The 20,978-nt window shown below is 47.1% G+C and overlaps 1 protein-coding gene and 1 non-coding gene across 2 annotated transcripts in view; both read left to right on the forward strand.

Annotated features, from left to right (window-relative positions):
- Positions 1-20,466, forward strand: part of LOC146183861 (complement factor B-like) — a 202,918-nt gene extending 182,452 nt beyond the window's left edge. The window contains exons 17-19 of the mRNA XM_084609203.1: positions 4,686-4,892; positions 12,371-12,444; positions 20,036-20,466. Coding sequence (XP_084465329.1) covers positions 4,686-4,892; positions 12,371-12,444; positions 20,036-20,179 — 425 coding nt within the window. The 3' untranslated portion in view covers positions 20,180-20,466. The remainder of the gene's footprint in view (positions 1-4,685; positions 4,893-12,370; positions 12,445-20,035) is intronic.
- Positions 8,676-8,748, forward strand: TRNAK-CUU (transfer RNA lysine (anticodon CUU)). Its single transcript has one exon. It is a non-coding gene; the product is annotated as a tRNA-Lys (tRNA).
- Positions 20,467-20,978: the final 512 nt, after the last annotated feature.

Genomic DNA, 20,978 nt, shown 5'->3' on the forward strand with positions numbered 1-20,978 from the left:
ATGTTCGGTAAGCAGCTCTATTGCCGCCATGTACGATTGCTTCTGAAACTCCTAGGTGTAAGAGCCACATCTCGAGGCACGCCAAAAGCTAGCTGCTCGCTCTCGTGAACAATTTTTTTGCAGTGAGGCGCTCGCATCGTACGCCTCCCGCTTCATGCGCCGCAGTCCTATAGTGCATCTCCGTAGCCATCTAGGCTTGTCATGCTCGATATGCGATGCGCGTGCCTCATTACGGAGAAGCGCCTCACCTTTTCATTGATATGCTTGAGCACCTAGATTTATCACTCGACACGATGTGCTGCTTGTATGCTGAACTCCCTAAAGCACCTCGATAGTTTTAAAATATATTCTAGTTCACTTTAGTCTTAAAGTAGCAACACTTTCCTCTTTCGCTTCGCTTTACTCTTCGTTTTTTATGCGAAGCATATTGCTAGAGGTAAACCACAGCCCTTCGTGACGGTTACACGCCGTGCAAAGAATGTGGAATGCTACGTCACACCACGCGATACGCTGACGTCACGACAGAGGAGAGACGGGGGAGTCCGAAACGGAGCTTCTTCTCGGTGGAAATAAAGGTTTTTCAACAACAACAACGGGGGTCCAGCTCGCGCCGTCGGCTGCGGTTGCACGCCGTGCGGACCACGTGATACGCTCACGTCACACCACGTGATACGCTCACGTCACGACAGAGGAGAGACGGGGGACCGGCTCGCGTCGTCGGCTGCGGTTGCACGCCGTGCGGACCACGCGGTATGGTGACGTCACACCACGTGATACGCTGACGTCACGACAGAGCAGAGACGGGGAACCGAGTTGTCTGCGTAACATCTCCATCGTTCGTCGGTCATCTTCAGTCTGCCCCACTTGTGCATCTGTGTATCGGGTATGTCATTATTAGTGGTATCGTTTGGAGCTAGTCCCATCTTTGCTCTTGTAATGGCGTTCTTATAGCGAGGTACGCGCTCGTACGCACTACCTATCGTTTCTTTGTCTAGCTAACAAAACAAATTGCGCGATTCGGTTTTGTACAGTTTCCGTAGGGACCGCTTTATCGGCTTTGGCGGTGTAATTGAAGGACCACCATGGCAGTGATATGGCTCGTATACATGAGGTGACCTCACAGCCATGCTTGGTGAAGACGTAACGACCGTTGGTGCACGTCAAGCCGGCTGGACACGGGTAGTTTACGGGGAGGCTTTCCCATACGACCGTGTTGTTGCCGAAGAAATCAAAATCGTTGATTCCTTTAGCACGTCGGTGTTCTAAGAGCTTTTGCTTTGCGTACATATTCGCGTAGTGGCAATCGAGTATCGTTGGCCTGGGGGACGACATGTTCGTTGTGCGTGTCGGTAACACAGTGAGATTAGAGATGAACGAGTCAAGCTATTACCTAGTTTTATGCGATGGGAAATCATTGTGCATTCCAAGTTTAAACCGTTTAAAAGCACGTGTAACCAAGGAAAGAAAAGTTTAGCCAAGTGTAACCATGGAAAGCCGAGTTTAGCGATCAATATGCTTCGCATCTGACCAGGCTTAACCAAGCTAAGCCTCAGCCATTTTTTTCTTGCCCGCTCTCCGCCCGCGCCGTACACGGCATTATGGTTCGCCCTAGCGCCCGCTGGCCAACCGCGCCTTTCAACGCGGGCGTGCTTCCTAGGACAGTTTGCAGCCTCGGTGGTGAAAAGAATTCTTATAAACGGTTGCGAAAAGAATGAGAATATTGTGAAAAACATTTTCTGTAGCTATTGTTCCTTCTTGAGGCAAACTTAGCTATAAATATTTCCCGAAAGCAGACATTTCTGCGAGTTTCATTGAACAAAAACTGCCTGTGAAACGAGATGTCATATTTTGCGGCGTGTGAAAAGCTAAGTACTGCTACAGGCATGTGCTGATGCGTTTAAGCTTTCTCGTGCAACAAATGTAACGTGTTGCAAGCGTTTATCGCGGCGTACAATAAACTAGTTGGAAGCGCAGTGCAAGACGATCTGTTTAGTTTCGCGATGCGAACGTAAGTGCACTGCAGTGAGATGCGCGCAGCACAGAAGTGACGGACTTATAAAACTCTCGAAAGTAACAGATCAAACCAAAATACAAAACAACCACAAGTATAATAAAAAAAGATAACGCGCCGCGGATAAATAGATCAGCTTTAATGTGGTTCAAAGATGTCCAAAATGGTCTCAAGCATGGGCGGCTTACGATATATAAATGGAGAGTGAGGTAATAAAGCCGAAGTTCCATAGTGAAACAGTTAGCGCATTACTCTGAGCGTAAAGAGCGAAATGAAGCATCAGAATAATGCGCTACAGCAGAAAATGAGAGAGTGACGTTATCTTAGACGCAACGTTGGTTCTTGTCGATACGAAGTTTTTTCATTGCTTCGTCCGCAAGCGATGCTGCTTTTCTTTCGGTATCAATAAAACTTCATAGCAATCATCTGGCCGATTAGTACAGTGGCATTTGGCAAGCGCGCCGCAACGAGAAACAATGTCCGCAGGATTTCCTTCCCTTGAGCCGGTGAAAAATGGCGCGACAGAAACAAAAACGTGAAGAAAAAAAAAGCGCGCGTAACCATGGGCCACACCGGGAACAGCCAGAGAGACCAATTAGCGCGAGTGGAGCCCTGCGGCCGAGCTCCCAATCCGACTGTGTGGCGAGTAGGTGACACGGTGGCGGCCGTACCGAGGGACTTTAAACCTCCCACTCACCCGCTCGGGCTACCTAATGCTACACTAATGCTAGGTGGAAAAGGCCGTCCTAAAGCGCCGCATGACGTTCAGATAGCTTCCTCTGTGAGGCGCGACATCAGAGAGCAGCAGCAGCACTAAAAGAGCTGTATTGTACGGTGACGACTGGCGCTTACTCTTACTGCATATAGCATGTGTCTTTTAAATCCTTTCGTACTCTGAAAGCATGTCGTTTTATTGGCGTGCGCTTCGAATTCTGGTTTCAGGGACCGAATGGTACCTTCTCCTTGCAGGGCCCACGACAGTAGCAACGCATGAAGTATTCCTCACAATAATTATGGCCTTCCTGCTATTGCCAAATGCACAAAAATTTCAAATCAGGTGCCAAACTGGTCTATAGATGCAGTTGAAGAGAATGGGCGAGTCGGTGCTGCACATTACTGCATTCCATTCAGCTGATTTACCCGTTATGCAACCGCGGATTGTTCTTGGCGACGGTCCTTTGTCGACGTAACCTACCAGTGGAGTGTCCTGCGGTGCACTCTTCACTTCTGGTCGAACAGACGATGCCGGTCTGCGTGCAAACAATTTAAGAAATTTGGACACTAAGAAGACGCAACAGACCTCGTGTTTGCAAAAAATTGGGCGTTCAACTTAGTAAAACAGGCGTATTTGAAGGTTCCGATGTTTTCTTGCTGACGCAGGTCGCAAAACTTCAACGCGCGCGCCGTTTCTCTGTAGGAACGCCAGCAGAATCGACGGAAAGTATAGTTCCTTAAACAACGTGCCGCGACAAGCAGCGCACGCTAGTGCCGCCTATTTCGCCGCACCAGGGGATCGACGATTCAGCACAATTTTTTTTTCCGCCTTTGGCCTTGAACACAATGGTCGTTATCTTTTGATTTCGGCGCCTTTGACAAAGAATGGATAATACACAAGGCCATGGCGGGCTGTAGCGGCGAATTGTAACGAAACCACGTAGGCTACTGTGAGGAATCGAGGCACTGTATGCGGCATCGTCCTTTCTACCTCTCCGCATGCGGCTTCTTCTTTCTCGCTTTTATATATTCATCATCATCCTACGCACTGCTCGATCATGTTAGCAATTTCGGCTTCGAACGTGAGCTAAACCCTCGCTGCTCAGTATTTTTGAGGCGCCATTCACTAACTCGACATAAAACGGTATGGATATCCCCGAAAAGTTTTCGCTTAACTTCGCTGTGGTAAGCGTAGTTGGAGTTCTCTTTTATAAAATTTAGATAGGCAGCACACCTGGCAAAAATGCACTCAGTAATTTATTGCCATGTTTGAGGATTTTGCTACAGCTTCCCGGCAAAGAGTACCTGTTTTACTCACAGCATGCGGCCACGTTTGCTGGAATAGGGCTTGCAAGTTACATGTGCTATGACGCTTGTGCTTAGTTTGAAAGGGCGAGTTTTTACGTCATTTTGAAAACGAACAGCGCGACTTTGACAAGGACGGAAGGAAGGTCCTTGTCAAAGTAGCGCTCTTCTTCTTCAAAATTGCTTGTGCTTTCCGGTAGAAAAATGAAGTCGATTATTATTTATTCAGGGTAAGTTCGTTTTCGCGAAATACCAGTTTCACATGGAGCCTCCATTGAGGCATAAGGGCGGAAGCAAATTCTCCATAATCCTATATTTAATTGCACTCATGCGCAAGGGTGAAAAACTAGTAGAAACATGTTTTTCTTCCAATTACATTATTTAAATAGCTCATTTCGGAGCCTACATCTAATATCTCGAATTGGCTTAGACCCCACTATTACACTAAGAATATGCGTAATTTTTTCTTGATATCAATGGCCATACCAGAGGGGGGGGGGGGGGGGGGTAGAGGACGGGAGGGAGGTTGAGAACTCAATTGTTGGGATAGTGTTGAAACGCTTTATTGCGAAATTCGGCTATATAATTTCTATCTTTACATCTCATGCCTTCGAATGAAGGAAAGCTGGGCAATAATACCTATCTTCCTCTGCAGAAAGAGACCACCAAGGGCCCAATGAAGACACGACGGTCTTTTCCATTGGCTGGGGTGCAGTCAAATCAGGATCTTTAACGCCGTCATCCGATTTGAAGCAACTGGAAATGAAAATTGTCTCCCCAAGTGAATGCAGAAAGAAGGCAAAAGATTATAAAGAAAAGGTGTTTCCTAGGCAAGGCCTGATATGCGCCAGCTCGGATAAAGGTAAGTTCTGCCGATAAGGCAGTTCGATGACTCCCATTTAGTAAAACCTCGTTGAATACGTTTTAAACCTTAGGCCGCGTCGTTCATTGCTCGTCACTGTACGTGGAAAAAGTTTGTGCAGAGTTAGAACTTCCAAGCGATGCTAAGACGAGCTGAGGTCATAGCGTCAGATTGGTTTAGTTTATGAGGTTTAACGTCCCAAAGGAACTCAGGCTATGAGAGACCCGGTAGTGGAGATCTCCAGAATTTTTGACCACGCAGGGCTCTTTACCCTGCACTGACATCACACAGCACACGGGCGCCTTGCTTTACGCCTCCATTGAAAAGCACCCGCTGCGGCCAGGATTCAATTTTTCATCCTTGGACAGAGAGGTCGAGTGCCCTAACCACGGCACCACCGTGGAGCTTTACAGCTAAAATTATTTATTAAGGTCAAATCTTTATATGGCTCACGAGACGCGCAATATAAGGTCGGAAGTTGTCCGCAGAGCCTTTCCGCAAAATATATCCACGAAAGACGGTGCCAGTGACGTAATCACGAGAATAAGAAACTTAGATAAGTGAATAGCATCCATGCTAGGGCTGGAACCATTCTCTTTCCGTACCCAACTGAGAGCATTAACCCTACCCATTAACCACGGAGAGCGTTGAGAGAGAGGAAAACAGCCGCGACGGGGAGGAGGCGAAAAATGTATTGTTGGCGCGGGAATGTACTGCAGTTGGAGGGGCAGGCCAACGGTGGCAGCACGCTCGCCCACCTTGTATACGTCACCGCTCACAGCGTCATTGCCCATCACTGTGGGTGGTTACGCATCGGGCACCAGTCTCGGCCGGGGAAGACTGACAAATTACGCTACGGCGCAAGAGACTGGAGCAGTTTAAAGTACCGCTCATCGTACCTGGCGTCGGGAAGTGGATGGAGCAGGTACTTCACAGATCTTGCTTGCATGGTGTCATGGAAAAAGGATGCAAAAAGTCTGACGAAACGTCCAACTAAGCCCTTTATACTGTTAGAAGGTTCTAAGCATCTTGCAAAATGTACTACAGAAATTTCACTTTAATAACGTGGCACTGTAATTGACGAGGGTGTAAACTGCAGTTGCTCCTTCAAATTTACAAAGGGTTTTAATACCACGTTCGGAAGATGAAAAATTGAAGCACATACTCAACACTGCGATATGCGAATACTCGTGCGCCTTCCGACGTCATGAGTTCTGTGTGGTGATTCGCAATTACATTCGACCACACGTCGTATGAACCGACAAAATAGAGCGTGGATCTGTCTAAATCCAGGCAGGCCATCATAAAAACTTGTCTATGTACGAAAGAACACTTGCCAACGACAAAGCGTCCATTATTAATAATGCACATTTTCACCTTCAAGACATTTGCAACCAACATCAAGTTGCAAAGCCAGTCTTTCAGACAACAGTGCCCATTCAGATTGCTTGTAACGGCCATATGGCAGACTACATAAACAGGTCACAAATGCGTTCTCAAACGGAACTCATGGCTTAAAAACAACCTTTGCCTATAGGTACTTTGTGAAAATGTAAACAATATTACCATAAACACCCTTTCGTGCAGTCAGCTTACAGACATTCTGGTCAAGATGAATGATTGTAAACAGCACAGGAAATAATCGATAAGCAAATGCTCCGCATGCAGGGGCTTTAAGGTTGCTGAAGGCAGTGTGGCGCACACCAATGTTTTCGAGTGGAATTATTTAAAGTCTTTAGCGACGGGTTCTAAAACGTTAAAATGATATGAAATTATAATCTGCCCAAGAATGTTCCTGTACACGTTGCAGAAATATTGCTTTCAATCAAAGTCTATTTGCATCACATCACATGCAAAATATGTGACTCTGCAAGCGCGTGAAAAACGTGTCTCAAGGACACCTTCACTAAGATTCACGCTTCCATAGCGTCATCATGCAACAGTGGCAGAACAGCTCAGAAACAAAAACAGCAATTAAGAAAACAATGCTCAAAAGGCCAATGGCAGTATCTATGCATTTACCATGTACACCCTCCCACTTTTTTAACCTGAACGCACGAGCGTCGACCGCCGAGTCGATAAGCGCAGTACGACGGAACACAGCGGTGAAATGAGCGAGAATACGCGCGTGCTCTCAATGAGTGGTGCAGCGCAGCTGTCCTCTGCCAGGCTGTTACGAGAACCGGATCCAACCCCACCTGCTTTTTTGTGGGTTATCGCATTTCCTTCTGTTTTCTGCGTGCCGCTGGGAAAGGATTAGAAAACACCACATAGTACCACCTGCTTTCCTGTATGACAGGAAGGTGTGAATTGAACCTTCAATTTGCCGCAGGAAAGCGCTACGTGACCCATAGCAAAAATAAACAAAATGCTTATACGCATGTAGTATAATCAGCGGGCGCATATCGCATTCCATCCAGCGCTAGCGCTACCACCTGACCGCCTATTTATAACTTGATGGAAGCGTTCAGAAACGAAAAAAGATGATGACGATAACGGTGCTCAAAAGAAGCAGGGGTGAGGTCCCGTTCCCAGAACAGCCTGACAGAGGACAGCTACACCGAAGTGGTCATTGTGCGCACGCGCGTATTCTCGCTCATTTCGTCGCTGTGCTCCGTCATACGGCGCTTATCGACTCCACAGTCGACGCTCGTGCGTTCAGTTTAAAAAACTTAGAGGGTGTACATAGGTCAGCATAATGCGCAATTGAGTCAAACGCAAAGGATTAGGAAAATTCTTGTCTGAATGCACGCGATGAGAATATTGAGGAGCTAGCGTTTCGCACGGAACACCGAGAGGAGAGCCTCCTCGAGTATGTACGCGCAATGCAGGAGCTCTACAAGAGGGCATATCCCACGGCAACCGATCTTGAACAGGTCGCGTGCTTGATCAGGCAATGCCATCCGCACTCCAAGCCTTATTTTCGGGGACGCGTGGTTTTGCAAACCTCGAGGTCCTGGTGCAGGAAGCGAAGGTAGTGCAGGCGGATTTACTCGCTGAATTACGCTACCAGCCACCCCCCAGTCCAGCCGAATCGCTAGAGCCGCGATGCGCTTGGGCCGGAGGCCAAGACTCCGCGCCGCGCACCAGAGGCGCAGATGTAATCACGGTAGGGCAGGAAATGTCAGCGGAAGGCTCCGCTATTCCTCGCGCTCTTGACCCGTACGCGTTCGAGCAGCGGCGTCGAGCTGGGCTCGCCAGCGACGTCCGCATAGGCGCGGAGAGAGGGGAAAGACGTCCGCAACCGCTTCGTGGAACGCGGCATCCCCCGACCGCGCGGCTGGTGAACCATCGGCTTTGCTGGAATTGCAACCAGCCGGGCCACGTGGCACGCGAGTGTCAAGCAAGGCGTATGCAGGGAAACGCGGGCCGCCGGCGGCGATAATTGGTAACACCAGCCTGTCGCCGTCGGCGGGAGAATTTCGCGGTAGTCATGGCGGAAAATGGGAAATGTACTCCCACGCTGCGTCACCGGGCGACCGCACCGGCGGCGCAGAGGCTTTTGTCCCCCTCGCCTGTAGAGCGCAAGAAATGTTGTCGCGCTGGAGCCCTTTTATGCTAGTGCGGTTAGCTGGTTAAAGCTACTCTGCACTCGTTGACACGGGCTCAACGCTGTCACTGGTCGGTGAAAGACGTGTTCGAGGCCTGCCGTAGATGTAACATCCGTGTCAGGCCAGCCGAAACCCCCTTGAGCTTAGCAGCAGGGACGGCAAAAGCGGAGGGAGTGGTGCGCCTGATCGTGCGCTTTGACGACAGAAAGCGGCGGCATCGCTTCGTCTATCTGCCCGGCTAGCTCAGTCGGTAGAGCATGAGACTCTTAATCTCAGGGTCGTGGGTTCGTGCCCCACGTTGGGCGCCAGCTGTGGGTGATTCCTCTGCCCGAGGGATACGCAAGACAAATTCACAGCGGACCGTGTAATAAACATCTTTAATCTCACATCCGAAGGGGCCCGTCCATGGCGGTGCGGGAGGTCATCGGAGTCGTCGTCTCGGCGGGCAGGCAGGCAGCGAACAACCAGGAGTGAAGAGGGCGAGGCGACGGCGTGCGCCTTCCTTCATAGGGGACCGCAGCTTCGCAGGCGGGCGCTGCAAGCGCCAGTGAAAAGCGCCCTCTTCGGCAGCGGCCCGATAATTGACCGGGCAGGCCGGTGCCCCCTCCCATTGAACAGCTGCGCAAGTGGCTCTTGACAGGGGTCAGTTCTGCACGTGCTGGGCTGCTACAGATCTGTTTGTGCAGTCGCGTGCTTTCTCCTTGATGCTTGAACGTTTACGCATGCGCATTCTTCAGAGAATTAGGAAGCGTTTTCAGCGCAAACGCGAAAAACAATCTTGTGGATCATGTCCCCTCCGTGAGGGAAATTAACAAAAACGCCATTATGTTAACGGCGCTTTTAGTGCCGCAAGTAATTAAGTGGCAAAACAGTTTACAACATGGAAAGTAAATCTCTTTTTTACATAGTCATCTTCACAATACAAAATTTTATTCGATGCCTCAGTGTGGTGCACGAAACTTCACTGACTTAATAGATTGGATTTTGATACTTTTTGTGCTAATAATAATGAAAATTATCTTTATTTTAACGCAAATTAAGAGTCCTTAAAGCTATATGCGAGGCTCAAGGGAAAAACGAGACCATCCACCGAATATGCCTACCAACTGCTCGCTTATGGTTAAAAGAAAAATGTCGTAAGCTTGGTTAATAAATGCCATAGAGAAATTATTTCATTAAAACTTCCAGCTGGACGAGTTGGTAGTTCATCTTGATGTAGGGGTTTTTTAGCACAAACAAAGACAAGAAAGGCGAGACGTACACACACGAGAGCGCTTGTGTGGGTATGTCTCGCCTTCTTTGTCTTTGTTTTTGTTCGCGCTAAAAAACCCTACATCAAGAAATTATTTATTTCATGCTATCACAGCGCACGCGCACCCTCATGACAACCTACTGCAGAGCCATCGATCATAAGCGAATGATCACTGATGTGGATAACAAACATTTTGAATTTTCAAAATTCTTTTTTCGAAACTGCATTCGGCCGCATGAACACTCGTCAGTAAATGACGATAATGGAGAAATGCTTAACTAAATGCTACGATTCCGTGCAAAAGTTTGGTAAATAAACGTTTCTGCAGTAAATAATGTCATACTTTTTTCAATTGGATAGAAGTCTGGTCTAGTTGGAGGCTAGACTTCTATTATGGGTGCGTCTCCTCTTTCTCTGTACTCGTAAATTGTGCGACAAAGAAGTTTCATCGCGAACATCTTTTTTAGCATTCATGGCTATGCTCTCCAAAGCAGCAGCTTACAAGCTGCTGCTTTTCAGCCGTGCAAATGCACTTGCATGGCTGGCATTCTGTGGCACTGCAAGCATGGTGCTGTTGTGTGCTTTTAATAAAAAGAACCAAGAGGGGTCATTCCGCACCCCTGGACACAATAACTTTCTTTCCCTCTCTGGACGCCGTGGAACGCCTGCCAGACTCTCAGACACCAGCAACATTTCTTTTGCGCACCTGCGAGTGAGACAGCGCGTGCATACAATGAAGGAGAGGGTGCCAACGGCGCGAGCAGCGCGCGTACCAGTCGGGACGTGAGTGGTTCAATGTACTCCCCCGGCGACGTCCCTGACCAGTAGTTCAGAAATGACCGCCAGAGGAAGGAGGCGGCGCTGGTGTAGTGGGAGCAAACTTCAGGTGCGCTCCCCTATACTCTCGCGCGGGACCGGTTTTCCCGGGAACGAGCGGGGAGAGGGAAGGGTTAAGCGGCGGCGCAGGAAGTGGTAGGAGAATATGTGTGCTTAGGACAGGTCCGGACCATGAAAGGGAAATAACTAGGAGAAGATTAGGATGGAGCGCATTTGGCAAGTTCTCGGAGGTTATGACTAGCAGCCTACCGGTATCGCTAAAGGAACACTTATAACAGTTGCATCTTACCTGTACTCACCTATGGAACTGAAGTATGGAGGCTGATGAAAAGTTTTCTACTTAAGTTGAGGACAGCGCCGAGGGCTATGGAATGAGAAAAGGTAGGGGTAACGTTGGAAGTGAGGACGCGTGCAGAATGGGTCAGAGCAATGACTCAAGTTACTGACGTTCTAGCGGAACTCAAGAAAGATTACTATAAGTGATCAGCATAACAGCTGATCACTTAGGGTAACAAATTGAATTCCGAGGGAAAGAAAGTTCAGTTGGTGGATGAGGTTCAGACGTTCGCCGGGGTCAAGTGGATGCAGCTAGCACGGGACCGGGTTAATTGAAGAAATGTGGAAGAGGCCTTCGCCTTCAGTGGGTATAATCAGGCTGATGACAATGATGATGATGATGATGATGACATGCTAAGTTTCTCAGCCAGCGTTAGCCGAAAAATGAAACAATAGCTTGCATGCAAAGGAGAACTAAAACAACCTAGTAACCACAAATATTGCAAATACCATTTACTGTTTTACTGTTGTTCAATAGAACCATGCGCAACACTTGCTATTTAGTATTTGTAGACTGGCCAGTTGATGAGCAGACATAACTTCGCACAGGATGAAACAGGACACGTAGAAGAAACACGCGTAATGACACACGACACGTAAAAATGAACATGTTTTAGCCTGTTCATGAAAACGTACGCTGGCAAACCCCGTTCGGTCAAGTTTTAGCATTGCGATTAATCTTGGTTTGGCGCTTTGAAAAGAAACATTGCAAAGTAAAAAAAATATTTCCGCTTTACCGTTGGCTTGCCCGCCAAAACCTTTGCACGTACACATTCCCATCGTAGTGGTGCAGTGGTGAGGGTACTCGTCTGCTTTTATTATTATTATTTATTTGACAATATACTGCAAGCCTTATTTCAAGGCTCATACAGAAATGGGTTGAACAGTTTCATTCTATCAGGCAGTGCCGAGCGACTTGAAATGCACAGTCACAATAACTAACAATAACTAAAGCAGGGCAATATATCAGGCAACAGACTACTGCAAAAAATTCCCACAAACAAATAATAAGAGTTTTACTAGTTAAGAACTACACTGATCAATAATTATTAATTATTCATTAAGGTGGCGGGATAGAATCGCGGCCGCATTTTGATGGGAGCGAAAAATAAGACGCCCGTGTGGTGTGCGATGTCAGTGCATGTTAAAGAACCCTTCGTGGTCGAAATTTCCGGAGCCCTCCACTACGTTGTCACTCATAGCCTGAGTCGGTTTGGACGTTAAACGCCACAAACCAAACCCCACAACAAATATATTAGTCTGGCTTAGTGCAGACCATTATTTTTATGATTTGTTTGGTATTTGCTTTCAATCTGTATAGCGACATTCTTAAGGAGACACTGATGCGAGTAACGAAAACGGATGCTGTTGAAAGAATGAAGTAGAAGAGTCAAATTTTATAAACACTGTCACATGTGTAACGCTTGTCATTCTGCTGGTCTCAAAGGCAGAACAAGGTTTTGTGAGAGCCACATTCATCCAGCGACTTCTTGTATTTTAAGGGGACACCTGCAAGGGAGACAGCGGTGGTCCACTTATGGAAGGAGTGAAAGACGAAGAAAACATTTGGACGCAGGTGAGTCATGGGGGTGCACGTAGTACTTTACGGACATGAATGAAAGTGTATTAAGACAAATGCAAGTTAGAGGAGCTCCTTCATCTGTCCAAAATGTAAAAGGAAACCTTGATCTAAAAGCGCTAAATGCAGAAACATTTCAATGCAATAGACTTTGCCACAAAATCAGCCCTCAAAATGATAACAAATGCTACTTTTTTCAATTAGCGGCAGGATTTCTAAAAAACTAGAATATTCTGAGAAATGATATTCCTTTAAGTTGAAATATCACACAATTTACTTCAGCATGCTCTTTTGGTCATCTGTTACGGAAATAGAGAAACAGGCCCCCGGCCTTTCAACTAAAGAGCACTGTAAACTGCAAATGAACACCGTCGAGGTAGGAGAGTAGTCTGCGCAATTGACTACTCACGCAGGAGACCTGGCATCGTTGTCGGGCGTGGCATCTGTGTTTCGACGGGAGAAATGTGCGAAGCGTTTGTGTAATGTGCCATGTCAGTACCCTTTAAGCAACCGACGCCGCTTGGATATTTCGGAACCCCTGACTGCGAATAGGCTCAGTAGAACTTATCGGGCTAGTTGATTCACAATTAAAACAAAGAAAATACCTGCGCTACCGATGCACGGAGTAAGGAGCAAGATGCGCATGAGCGCAGAAGAACAACTTTACTTTGTGAAGAAATAAACGCTTGAAGCAATCTCGTCTACAATCCAACAAAAAAATTCTAGCCCGTGAACATGTTACGGAGAAGGTATCGGACACAATGGAAAAAATCTGTAGCAGAATTACTATGGGCCAGACCGCTGCGTGCATGCAGGAACTAAACCATAAAGTCATCAAATCACTCGCAAGAACCGAAAGCAGAATGCCATCAAGTAGAATTTGTAGACACGGAAACCAGCCAAGACCCGTCAAAACAAACAAGGAAGCAAAACGCCACTTCCATAATTCGTCAATAAACGAACAGTGTTCCAGTTGTGAGGGGCAATTTTTGAAGGAGGGAAAATTTGCAATGCGCCTCAATTATGCAGTGGTTAGTCCTTTATTTCATTACCTGAAGTATTGTCACCGTCATTATTTGTTATCTCTATCATCCCGTTAGCATGGCGCTTATATGGAATCTCTGACAATGTTTTTACAATACGCGGATAATATCATGGTCTGGAGCGCTAACCAAGATCTCTTCATTCAGTAGCATGCCCTGCATTCAGCCTTGGATATTACTTCTAATTACGCTTCACCAATTGGCCTCCACCTTTCCAGGCGCAAAGCTACCACACATCCCAGGCGAAACAGTACACACATGAGTCACCAACCGCTGGGAACTTCGAACATGTCCACTTCGTCTCTTTCTATCAAGTACCCCACTGCAAGAAAGTACGAGTGCAAACATTCTGGGTTTGCCGATTCACCAATCAGGCTCAGTGGCTGTTTCACTTTCACACACAAAAATCAAGATACTCAGCCTTTGGGCTTGATTAGAAGAGTTGCTTCTAAATCAGGCTGCGTTGATTCGTCTTTTGGACGCCAATTGATGAGAACAGTGCTGCAGCCACCTTTTTTTTTTCAAGCCCAGTTTCAACAGATCACAATCGCACAATGGAATTACCCTAAGGCAGGGAACCGAGAGGCTATGAGAACCATTATGTGCCTTCCACTCATCATATTGGTGGTGGCTTTAGAAGATAATGTACATTTCGAAACCATCGACGAGCTGGTGCAGCAGCGCCATAGTGCTTGCAGACTCAATGACAGTCTATCGCACTCCATCCTTCAGCCGCCATTACCAGTTCTTCCTCCCTGTAAGTTTTTTGCAGCACAAACGTCGATCAACTCGGCATCGTCGCTTCGGCAGGGTCTGGAAGAGCAAGAGGCTCACCTGCCTCAAGGGTCCATCTTTGCATACGTGGATTTAAGCATCCAAGGATGCGAAGCATGAATAGCTGCCTACTGTCCATACGTGCCCGGCCTTAATCAAACCTCCACGTTTCAACTAACAGAACAACTTTTTTCAATTTGCGCTCAGCTCGTTGCAATTTAAGAGACATTCCGCTGTGAGGCCGCCACAACAATGCTTCCTGCTGCCTATGTTCCCATGCGTATCGACGCACTGTAAGCCGTTTGGTGGCTTCGACGGGCTAGTCGCTCCCAGGAGTACGTGAGGACATACACCAGCTTACGGCATGTATTCTGCAGTCTGTGCAAACTGAGTGGATTCCACGGGATCTGCTGCCTTCTCAATTATATGCATATTTAGCCACCTGCCTCGTAACCCCAGGGTCACAAATGCCCCGACTCCTTAATTTAGAAACCTCTACTCTCATTTCATTCAGAAAGGCACACCTCCGGACCCACACACATGCTTTTATTCCTCCGTGTGTTGTAACCTCCACGCGGTCTCACCCGTGCAATGGAGGTTGCGCTTTGGGGGTCCGGCTCGGGTTTGCCCTAATCCTTGCCATTAGTGGGACGTGGCCTAAATTTCGGCATTTACCTCCACGCCCAGGGTGTCCGCTACGCAAATGCGAGAACATTGAAGCCCACATTCACCACTTGCTGGGTCATATCCCTGCACTGAGACCAGGTCTTTCAAATTGGAACCCTGCTGCATATATTGCCGGGACGCGGGGACCACAATATCGCTCACTTCCGGATTTCGTAAAATCAGCAAACATCTCTCCAATAATTTAATCATTTCATCGTCGTTCATTACATCACCGTGTGATCCCTTGAGGCAATACATACCTTTCATAAAAAGGTACCACATCACGCCGGCATAACATCGAGCACTAAGCTCACGAAAGCGTCGTCCGAACACAAAAATGCAACAAAAAAAGCACCCCGTCACACGCGCCTAAGACCAATGCAATAAGCCCAATTGCTGGTTCTTTAATTCGTTCGATCTTGATAAGAAGCATCATTGGTGTTTTGTCAATGATTCTTAATATTTAGGGTCACCTAACGTATAGGTTCTGGCTTCCATCGGTTCAAAAGTGCTGGAGTTTCATAGCTTCACGTTTTTGTAGTTTTTTTATTGTTTTTGTAGGCTTTTTGGTTTTAAAGACTCGTTCCCTTTCTTCACAAAGGGTCACGCCGATTGGTATGGTCTTCTGGCGGGTTAGCAGGTGAGATTCGTTCATCTTCAAAACTGCGCGAATAAAAACCTGTGCGTCATATGCGTAGTGCTGCCTATGCTCCAGACTTGACGTGGTGGTGTGGCGCGGGAACTCCCTGCTGGCACATGGAGCCAGACTGCTGGGGAAATGATCACCACCCTATAATCATTGGTCTCCATCCCTCAAGTCTCCGCTCTTCACGCCGCAAATGTTCTGTGATCAACTGGGACGGCTTTGGCTCATGGCTCGACAGAGTGTCTTCAGATTCGTGGTCACTCCTTGTTGAGCGCATACAAAGAGCACTAAACAGCGCTACGACTACAACTTGGATTGATGTTGGTCGATCGGCACCAGATCTCGGCCTGTTTAACTTGTGGGCGGCGCACGGTTCGTCAAGCCGAGCTGGCTACTACGCGAGACCGTACTCCGGCGCACGCATGTACACGACTGCATTATCTTGTTGCCAAAGCTCGGAGATGTGAACGCGATCTCTGGCAACGCCAGTGGCATGCATGGTGTGAACGAGTTTCTGCTAAATCCTCGAATGCCTCACTTTGGCGAACGTTCTGTGCAATGGAAAATAGTCGCCGTTTTACTGACGGATCAATAACAGCATGCTTTGCAGCTAATTTGTCGCCGAGCGATTTCGCCAAAGAACCGCAACGAGAATTTTTCCCAAAGTACAAATCACTGCCTCCTTCAGATGCTAGTTTCAATTTGGCAGGTATACCTGCAGGTGCATATAAAGTACCTTCTGCTGCCGGCGCGAACGAAATTGCGAGTCTCTTTTCGATGCCTGAGCTGCTGGCTGTAATTGATGATGCGAAACGGAACACAGCGTCCAGCCTGGTCAAAATTCAGTATGAGTTTTACAAGAACCTGAGTACAGTTGCACTCCCTCAACTACTAGACACCATAAACAAAGTATGGCTGAATAATGTCGTACCTGAGAGCTGGAAAACCGCTAGCGTGATCCCTATTCCCAAACCTGGAAAGCCTCGAACAGACCTCGTCAGATTACGACCGCTCTCCTAGACATCAACGCTGTGCAAGCTTCCAGAGAAAATGTTAGACACACGACTTTTTTGGTGGCTTGAACAGCATGGTTCTTATCACCCCGCTCAAATTGGATTTTGTTCATAGATAGGTAGAGAGGACGGGTTGGCGGTCTTGGCATCAGCAGTTCTATCATCTACCCGCAGCCGCAATGTACGTGCCATATTAGCAATGGACGTTGAAAAGGCATATGACAACATCAGTCATGCTGCAATCCTGAATGCCATTGACATGCTTCATCTCCCTCCGAGAGTGCGCAGTTTTGTCGAACCAATTTTGCAAAGAAGAAAATTTGCAAGACGCCTCGATGGTGACGTAGTTGGTTCATTCTTTTCGCTACGTGGCGTGCCCCACGGATCAGTATTGTCTCCGACGTTGTTTAATATTGCTTTCATCCCATCGGCATGGCGCACATGCAATCCCTGAAATCATGTTTTTGAAATACGCTGATGGTATCACGGTATGGAGCCCTCACCAAGACTTGCTCTCTCAGTAGGCGGCTTTTCAGTCAGCATTAGATATTACCTCTGATTATGCTTCCTCCATTAGTCTTCGGCTTTCCGATTCTTGAACTACATACACGTCTGTCGCCAACCGCTGGGGACGCCGTAAACTTACTGCAAATTCAATTATTCTCGGTCTAGCAGGCACCTCACGAAAACAAAGTCCGAGCGTAAATATTCTGGGCTTAAAAATTCACCAAACACGATCAGCGACTGCTTGGCTTTCTCAGGCAGAAAAAAAGCAAGCAATTCAGACTATGAGTTTGCTTAGAAGAATTGCGCCTAAAACGGGTGGCGCTGGCTCGTCTCTTGCACGCCAGTGTGTGAGGGCGGTTCTGCAGCCACGTATTGTTTATCAAGCCCAGTTCCAGCATCCTACAAGAGCGCAATGGGATCGCATTGAAGCCGTAAACCGAGAAGCTATGAGGACCATTACATGCCTTCCACGACTCACGCCGATCGTAGCGTCACAAGAGAATGCGCAGCTCAACACCATCGATGAGCTGGTGCCGCTGAGCCATGATACTCGTAGGCTCAAGGCCACTTTGTCACATTCCACACAACCACTGAGGGCGTATGCAACTTCACACGTTATTCTTCAATCACCTGCGCCAGGTAATTCTCTCCCCCCGAAGTTTTAAAGTTAGGCGACAAAAAGCCGACTGATAGCAGACTACCAACGTCTGCCAACTCGGTATCGTCGCTTCGCCAGGGATTTGAAGAGCAAGATGCTCCCGGCCTCAAAAGATCATTGTAAAGTACGTGGATGCAAGTATAGTGTGAATCAGACCTCTACGTTTCTACTTTAGGAACGACTTACACCTTTCTGCGCTGAGCTCGTGGCAGTTCAGGAGGCACTCTGCACCGTGGCTATCATAACCATGTTCCCTGCAGCCCACATTGTCATCCGCACTGACTCATTTCAAGCAGTATGTTTTCTCCGACGCGTCAGCCATTACCCCAAAGTATGTCAAGACATTCACCAGCTTGCGGCGCGCCTCCCGCAGTCAGTACGTATTGAGTGGGTCCCATGGAACCTGCAGCCTTCCCAAAATCAAGCAGATTTAGAAACCCGTCTCGTGAACTAAGACTCATCAATGCCACGGCTCCTTGAAGTGGACGACGCTACCCTCCTCTTATCAAGAAAGGAACAGCTCCGGCGCCGCACACGTGCTCTTATCCCTCCATGTGCGGTATCCCTCACCCCCAGACTCACCCGTGCAGAAGAGGTTGTTGCGCCTAGGAGGATTCGGGTCGGTGTTGCCCTCACACCAGCTGTCACTAGGGCGCGGTTTCACTTCCGACATTATATCCCCGTCCGGGGTGTCCGATCTGTAAAAACGAAAGTGTTGAAGCAAAAATTCACCACTTGTTATGGGACTGCCCAGGACTGAAACCGACACGAATCCGGCACGACGATAGCTGGTCCTTTCAGCAAGCAATCCTGCCTCCCATATCGCTTGGACGCAGGGACCTCATCATCGCTCACTCCTGGACTTCATAAAATCAGCCAACCTTTTTCTATTCATTTAATCATTTCTTCACCTCCATCGCATACCCTACTGATGACCTGAGGCAATAAATATCGTTACAAAAAACAGCACAGCGAGGACACATCACACGCAAAACTCGGACATCCGAAAGTTGGAAGCCTGCGTTTTGTGTTATGTCTCCGCTGTCCTGTTTTATTCGCGCCGTTTTGAAGATGAAGTCAGGTAGAAGACTAATACTGCCTTGTCCTAACCTTAAGAGCCTATGAACAGCTATTTAATAAAATTATACAACGGGCACTAGCAATAGGTATCCCATCAAGGTATCCCTCTCCACTCAACCCACTCCGGCGCGTAAGAAAAAAAAAGGAAAATCGCGACAGCACCCCACCACGCCACGCCCCGGCCGCGTAGCCCAGGAGCGTCCAATGAGCGCGCTCACCTAGCAGCCCTACTGACGTCAGTGCGTGGGTTTGCCCGCGGGGGTGCGTCACCAGAAGCATTGTTTTTGATTATTTGTGAATTATCTTCTCCACGCAAAGCTTTAAACCTTGACTCACATACAACGACCACCTCTGCGGATCTCTTGCATCGTAATATTACCGCATTAAGCATTTCAGGAGCCCTTTGATGGCGAAGCTTAATTTCCCTTAATTTTACAGCGGCAGCTCTACTCAAAAGAAAATTAATTCATCACGATCTGCCTGGTTTATTCTTGAGAAGCACAGGGTAACGAAAACTTGGCTATTAGTCACACTAAGCTGTAGTCTGGTGTACATAGCATGCTGTATATGCATGAGATAGAAAACGATAGATTGGACTACAAACAGGTATATTTTTATTATGTTTAGACTGTTCGCAGGTGCATGCAGTAAGATGCGAGTGATGAGGCAAATCGGTTTTCACGTATATGCCATTTGGTATGGCATATACGTATATGCCATGACCCAAATTTGTATCTTTTCAACTTTATTAAAAGAACTTACTATTTATAAAAGAAAACATTTTGAGCCTAGAAAAAATATCGCATTTCACATTAATTCGCAAAATATGGACATTTTATATAGGTGTTGAAATAAAGATGGAATTTTCTAAAACCCATTTTTCATCAATGTGTTTTACTGAGGTGTAAAAGAACATGTGAAGATATAGGAGCCAACATAAATACAGTCGACTTTATAAGCATTATTCTCCTACGTTCGTATTCACATCGAGCCTCATAATTCGAGATGGGCTGAAGTAAGGAAACTTTTTTTTGCCAGATATAATGAGGCCTATTACTGCTCTTTCTCTGCCCACAATTATCAGAGTCTACCTTTTTCAGAGAAATCTGAGGCAGTCGAGTGCCACACCTGGAACGTTTGATATGCAATTATAACCATGCCTTATTCGCACCATTTCGCAATCGAACTTGTATTTTTGCAGGTTGGAATTGTCAGCTGGGGCAACAAGGTTTGTGGTAAGAACAAGTACTCCTTCTACACTGACGTCGCTCACTACGTGGACTGGATAAGCCGTCACGTGGAGAGGGAGCCTGCCCATGTTGTCAATGCCGCAGCAGGGCCGTAGTCGGCGCCTGTAGGCATAGTGCCAGAACTAAAGCTAGAGAGGCTAGGTTATGACGAAAATAGCCTCTCCTATAAAGAATGTGTATCAGCAATGATCGGTGTTCTGCCTCCTTCCCTCGCCGCCGACTACGTGATCAACGATACTCTTTCTGAACCAAACCACCTCTGGGAAAGCGAATATGAAAGCTCAGATGTGCTAGCGCGAGTGCGCAAATTTTTAACACAATAATGCAATATAGTGATGAATTTTCGCTTTTGTGTATCCCCGCATTTGTGTCAACAAATTCGTTTATTGAAGATCATAAAATAAGTTTTTGTAACCTACCCCTCTACTTTCACAGGCATATATAAACTCCGCCTTAAAGTTAATAAGAGAGAGAGGAGAAATTACTGCAATTTTAACGTAAAGGTTCAGCCTATGCTTCCTTCTGAGTATTTTTTTTATTCACAATCACTGCAGCCTCGGCGAAACTATTGCAGGAGTGTAAAAGGAGAGAAAATCTATCAGCAAAATACAACCATATACAGATCAAAGAAAGTCAAGATGGCACAAAGAAGCAATGGCCGTCAGAAACTTGTCCATAGAACGCGAGCGAACGTTTCCAAGTAGCAAATTCCGGAGTTTAATGACCAGAGGAAAGCAGCTATGTTTGAAAGTCTCAGTGCTAGCGAAGAAAAATGGCAATGTTTAGGCTATGGGAACTTCTAGTGTAGAAGGCTTGATGAAGTTCAAGTAGTTATTCAGTGAGGGAAGGTGTGGAATAACCAGTGTATGCAGAAAGTTCAAACATCGGCGAGAT

Source organism: Amblyomma maculatum, chromosome 7 (assembly GCF_055883805.1).
Source record: "Amblyomma maculatum isolate TAMU_Amacu chromosome 7, ASM5588380v1, whole genome shotgun sequence".
In the NCBI taxonomy this organism is placed as follows: Eukaryota; Metazoa; Arthropoda; class Arachnida; order Ixodida; family Ixodidae; genus Amblyomma; species Amblyomma maculatum.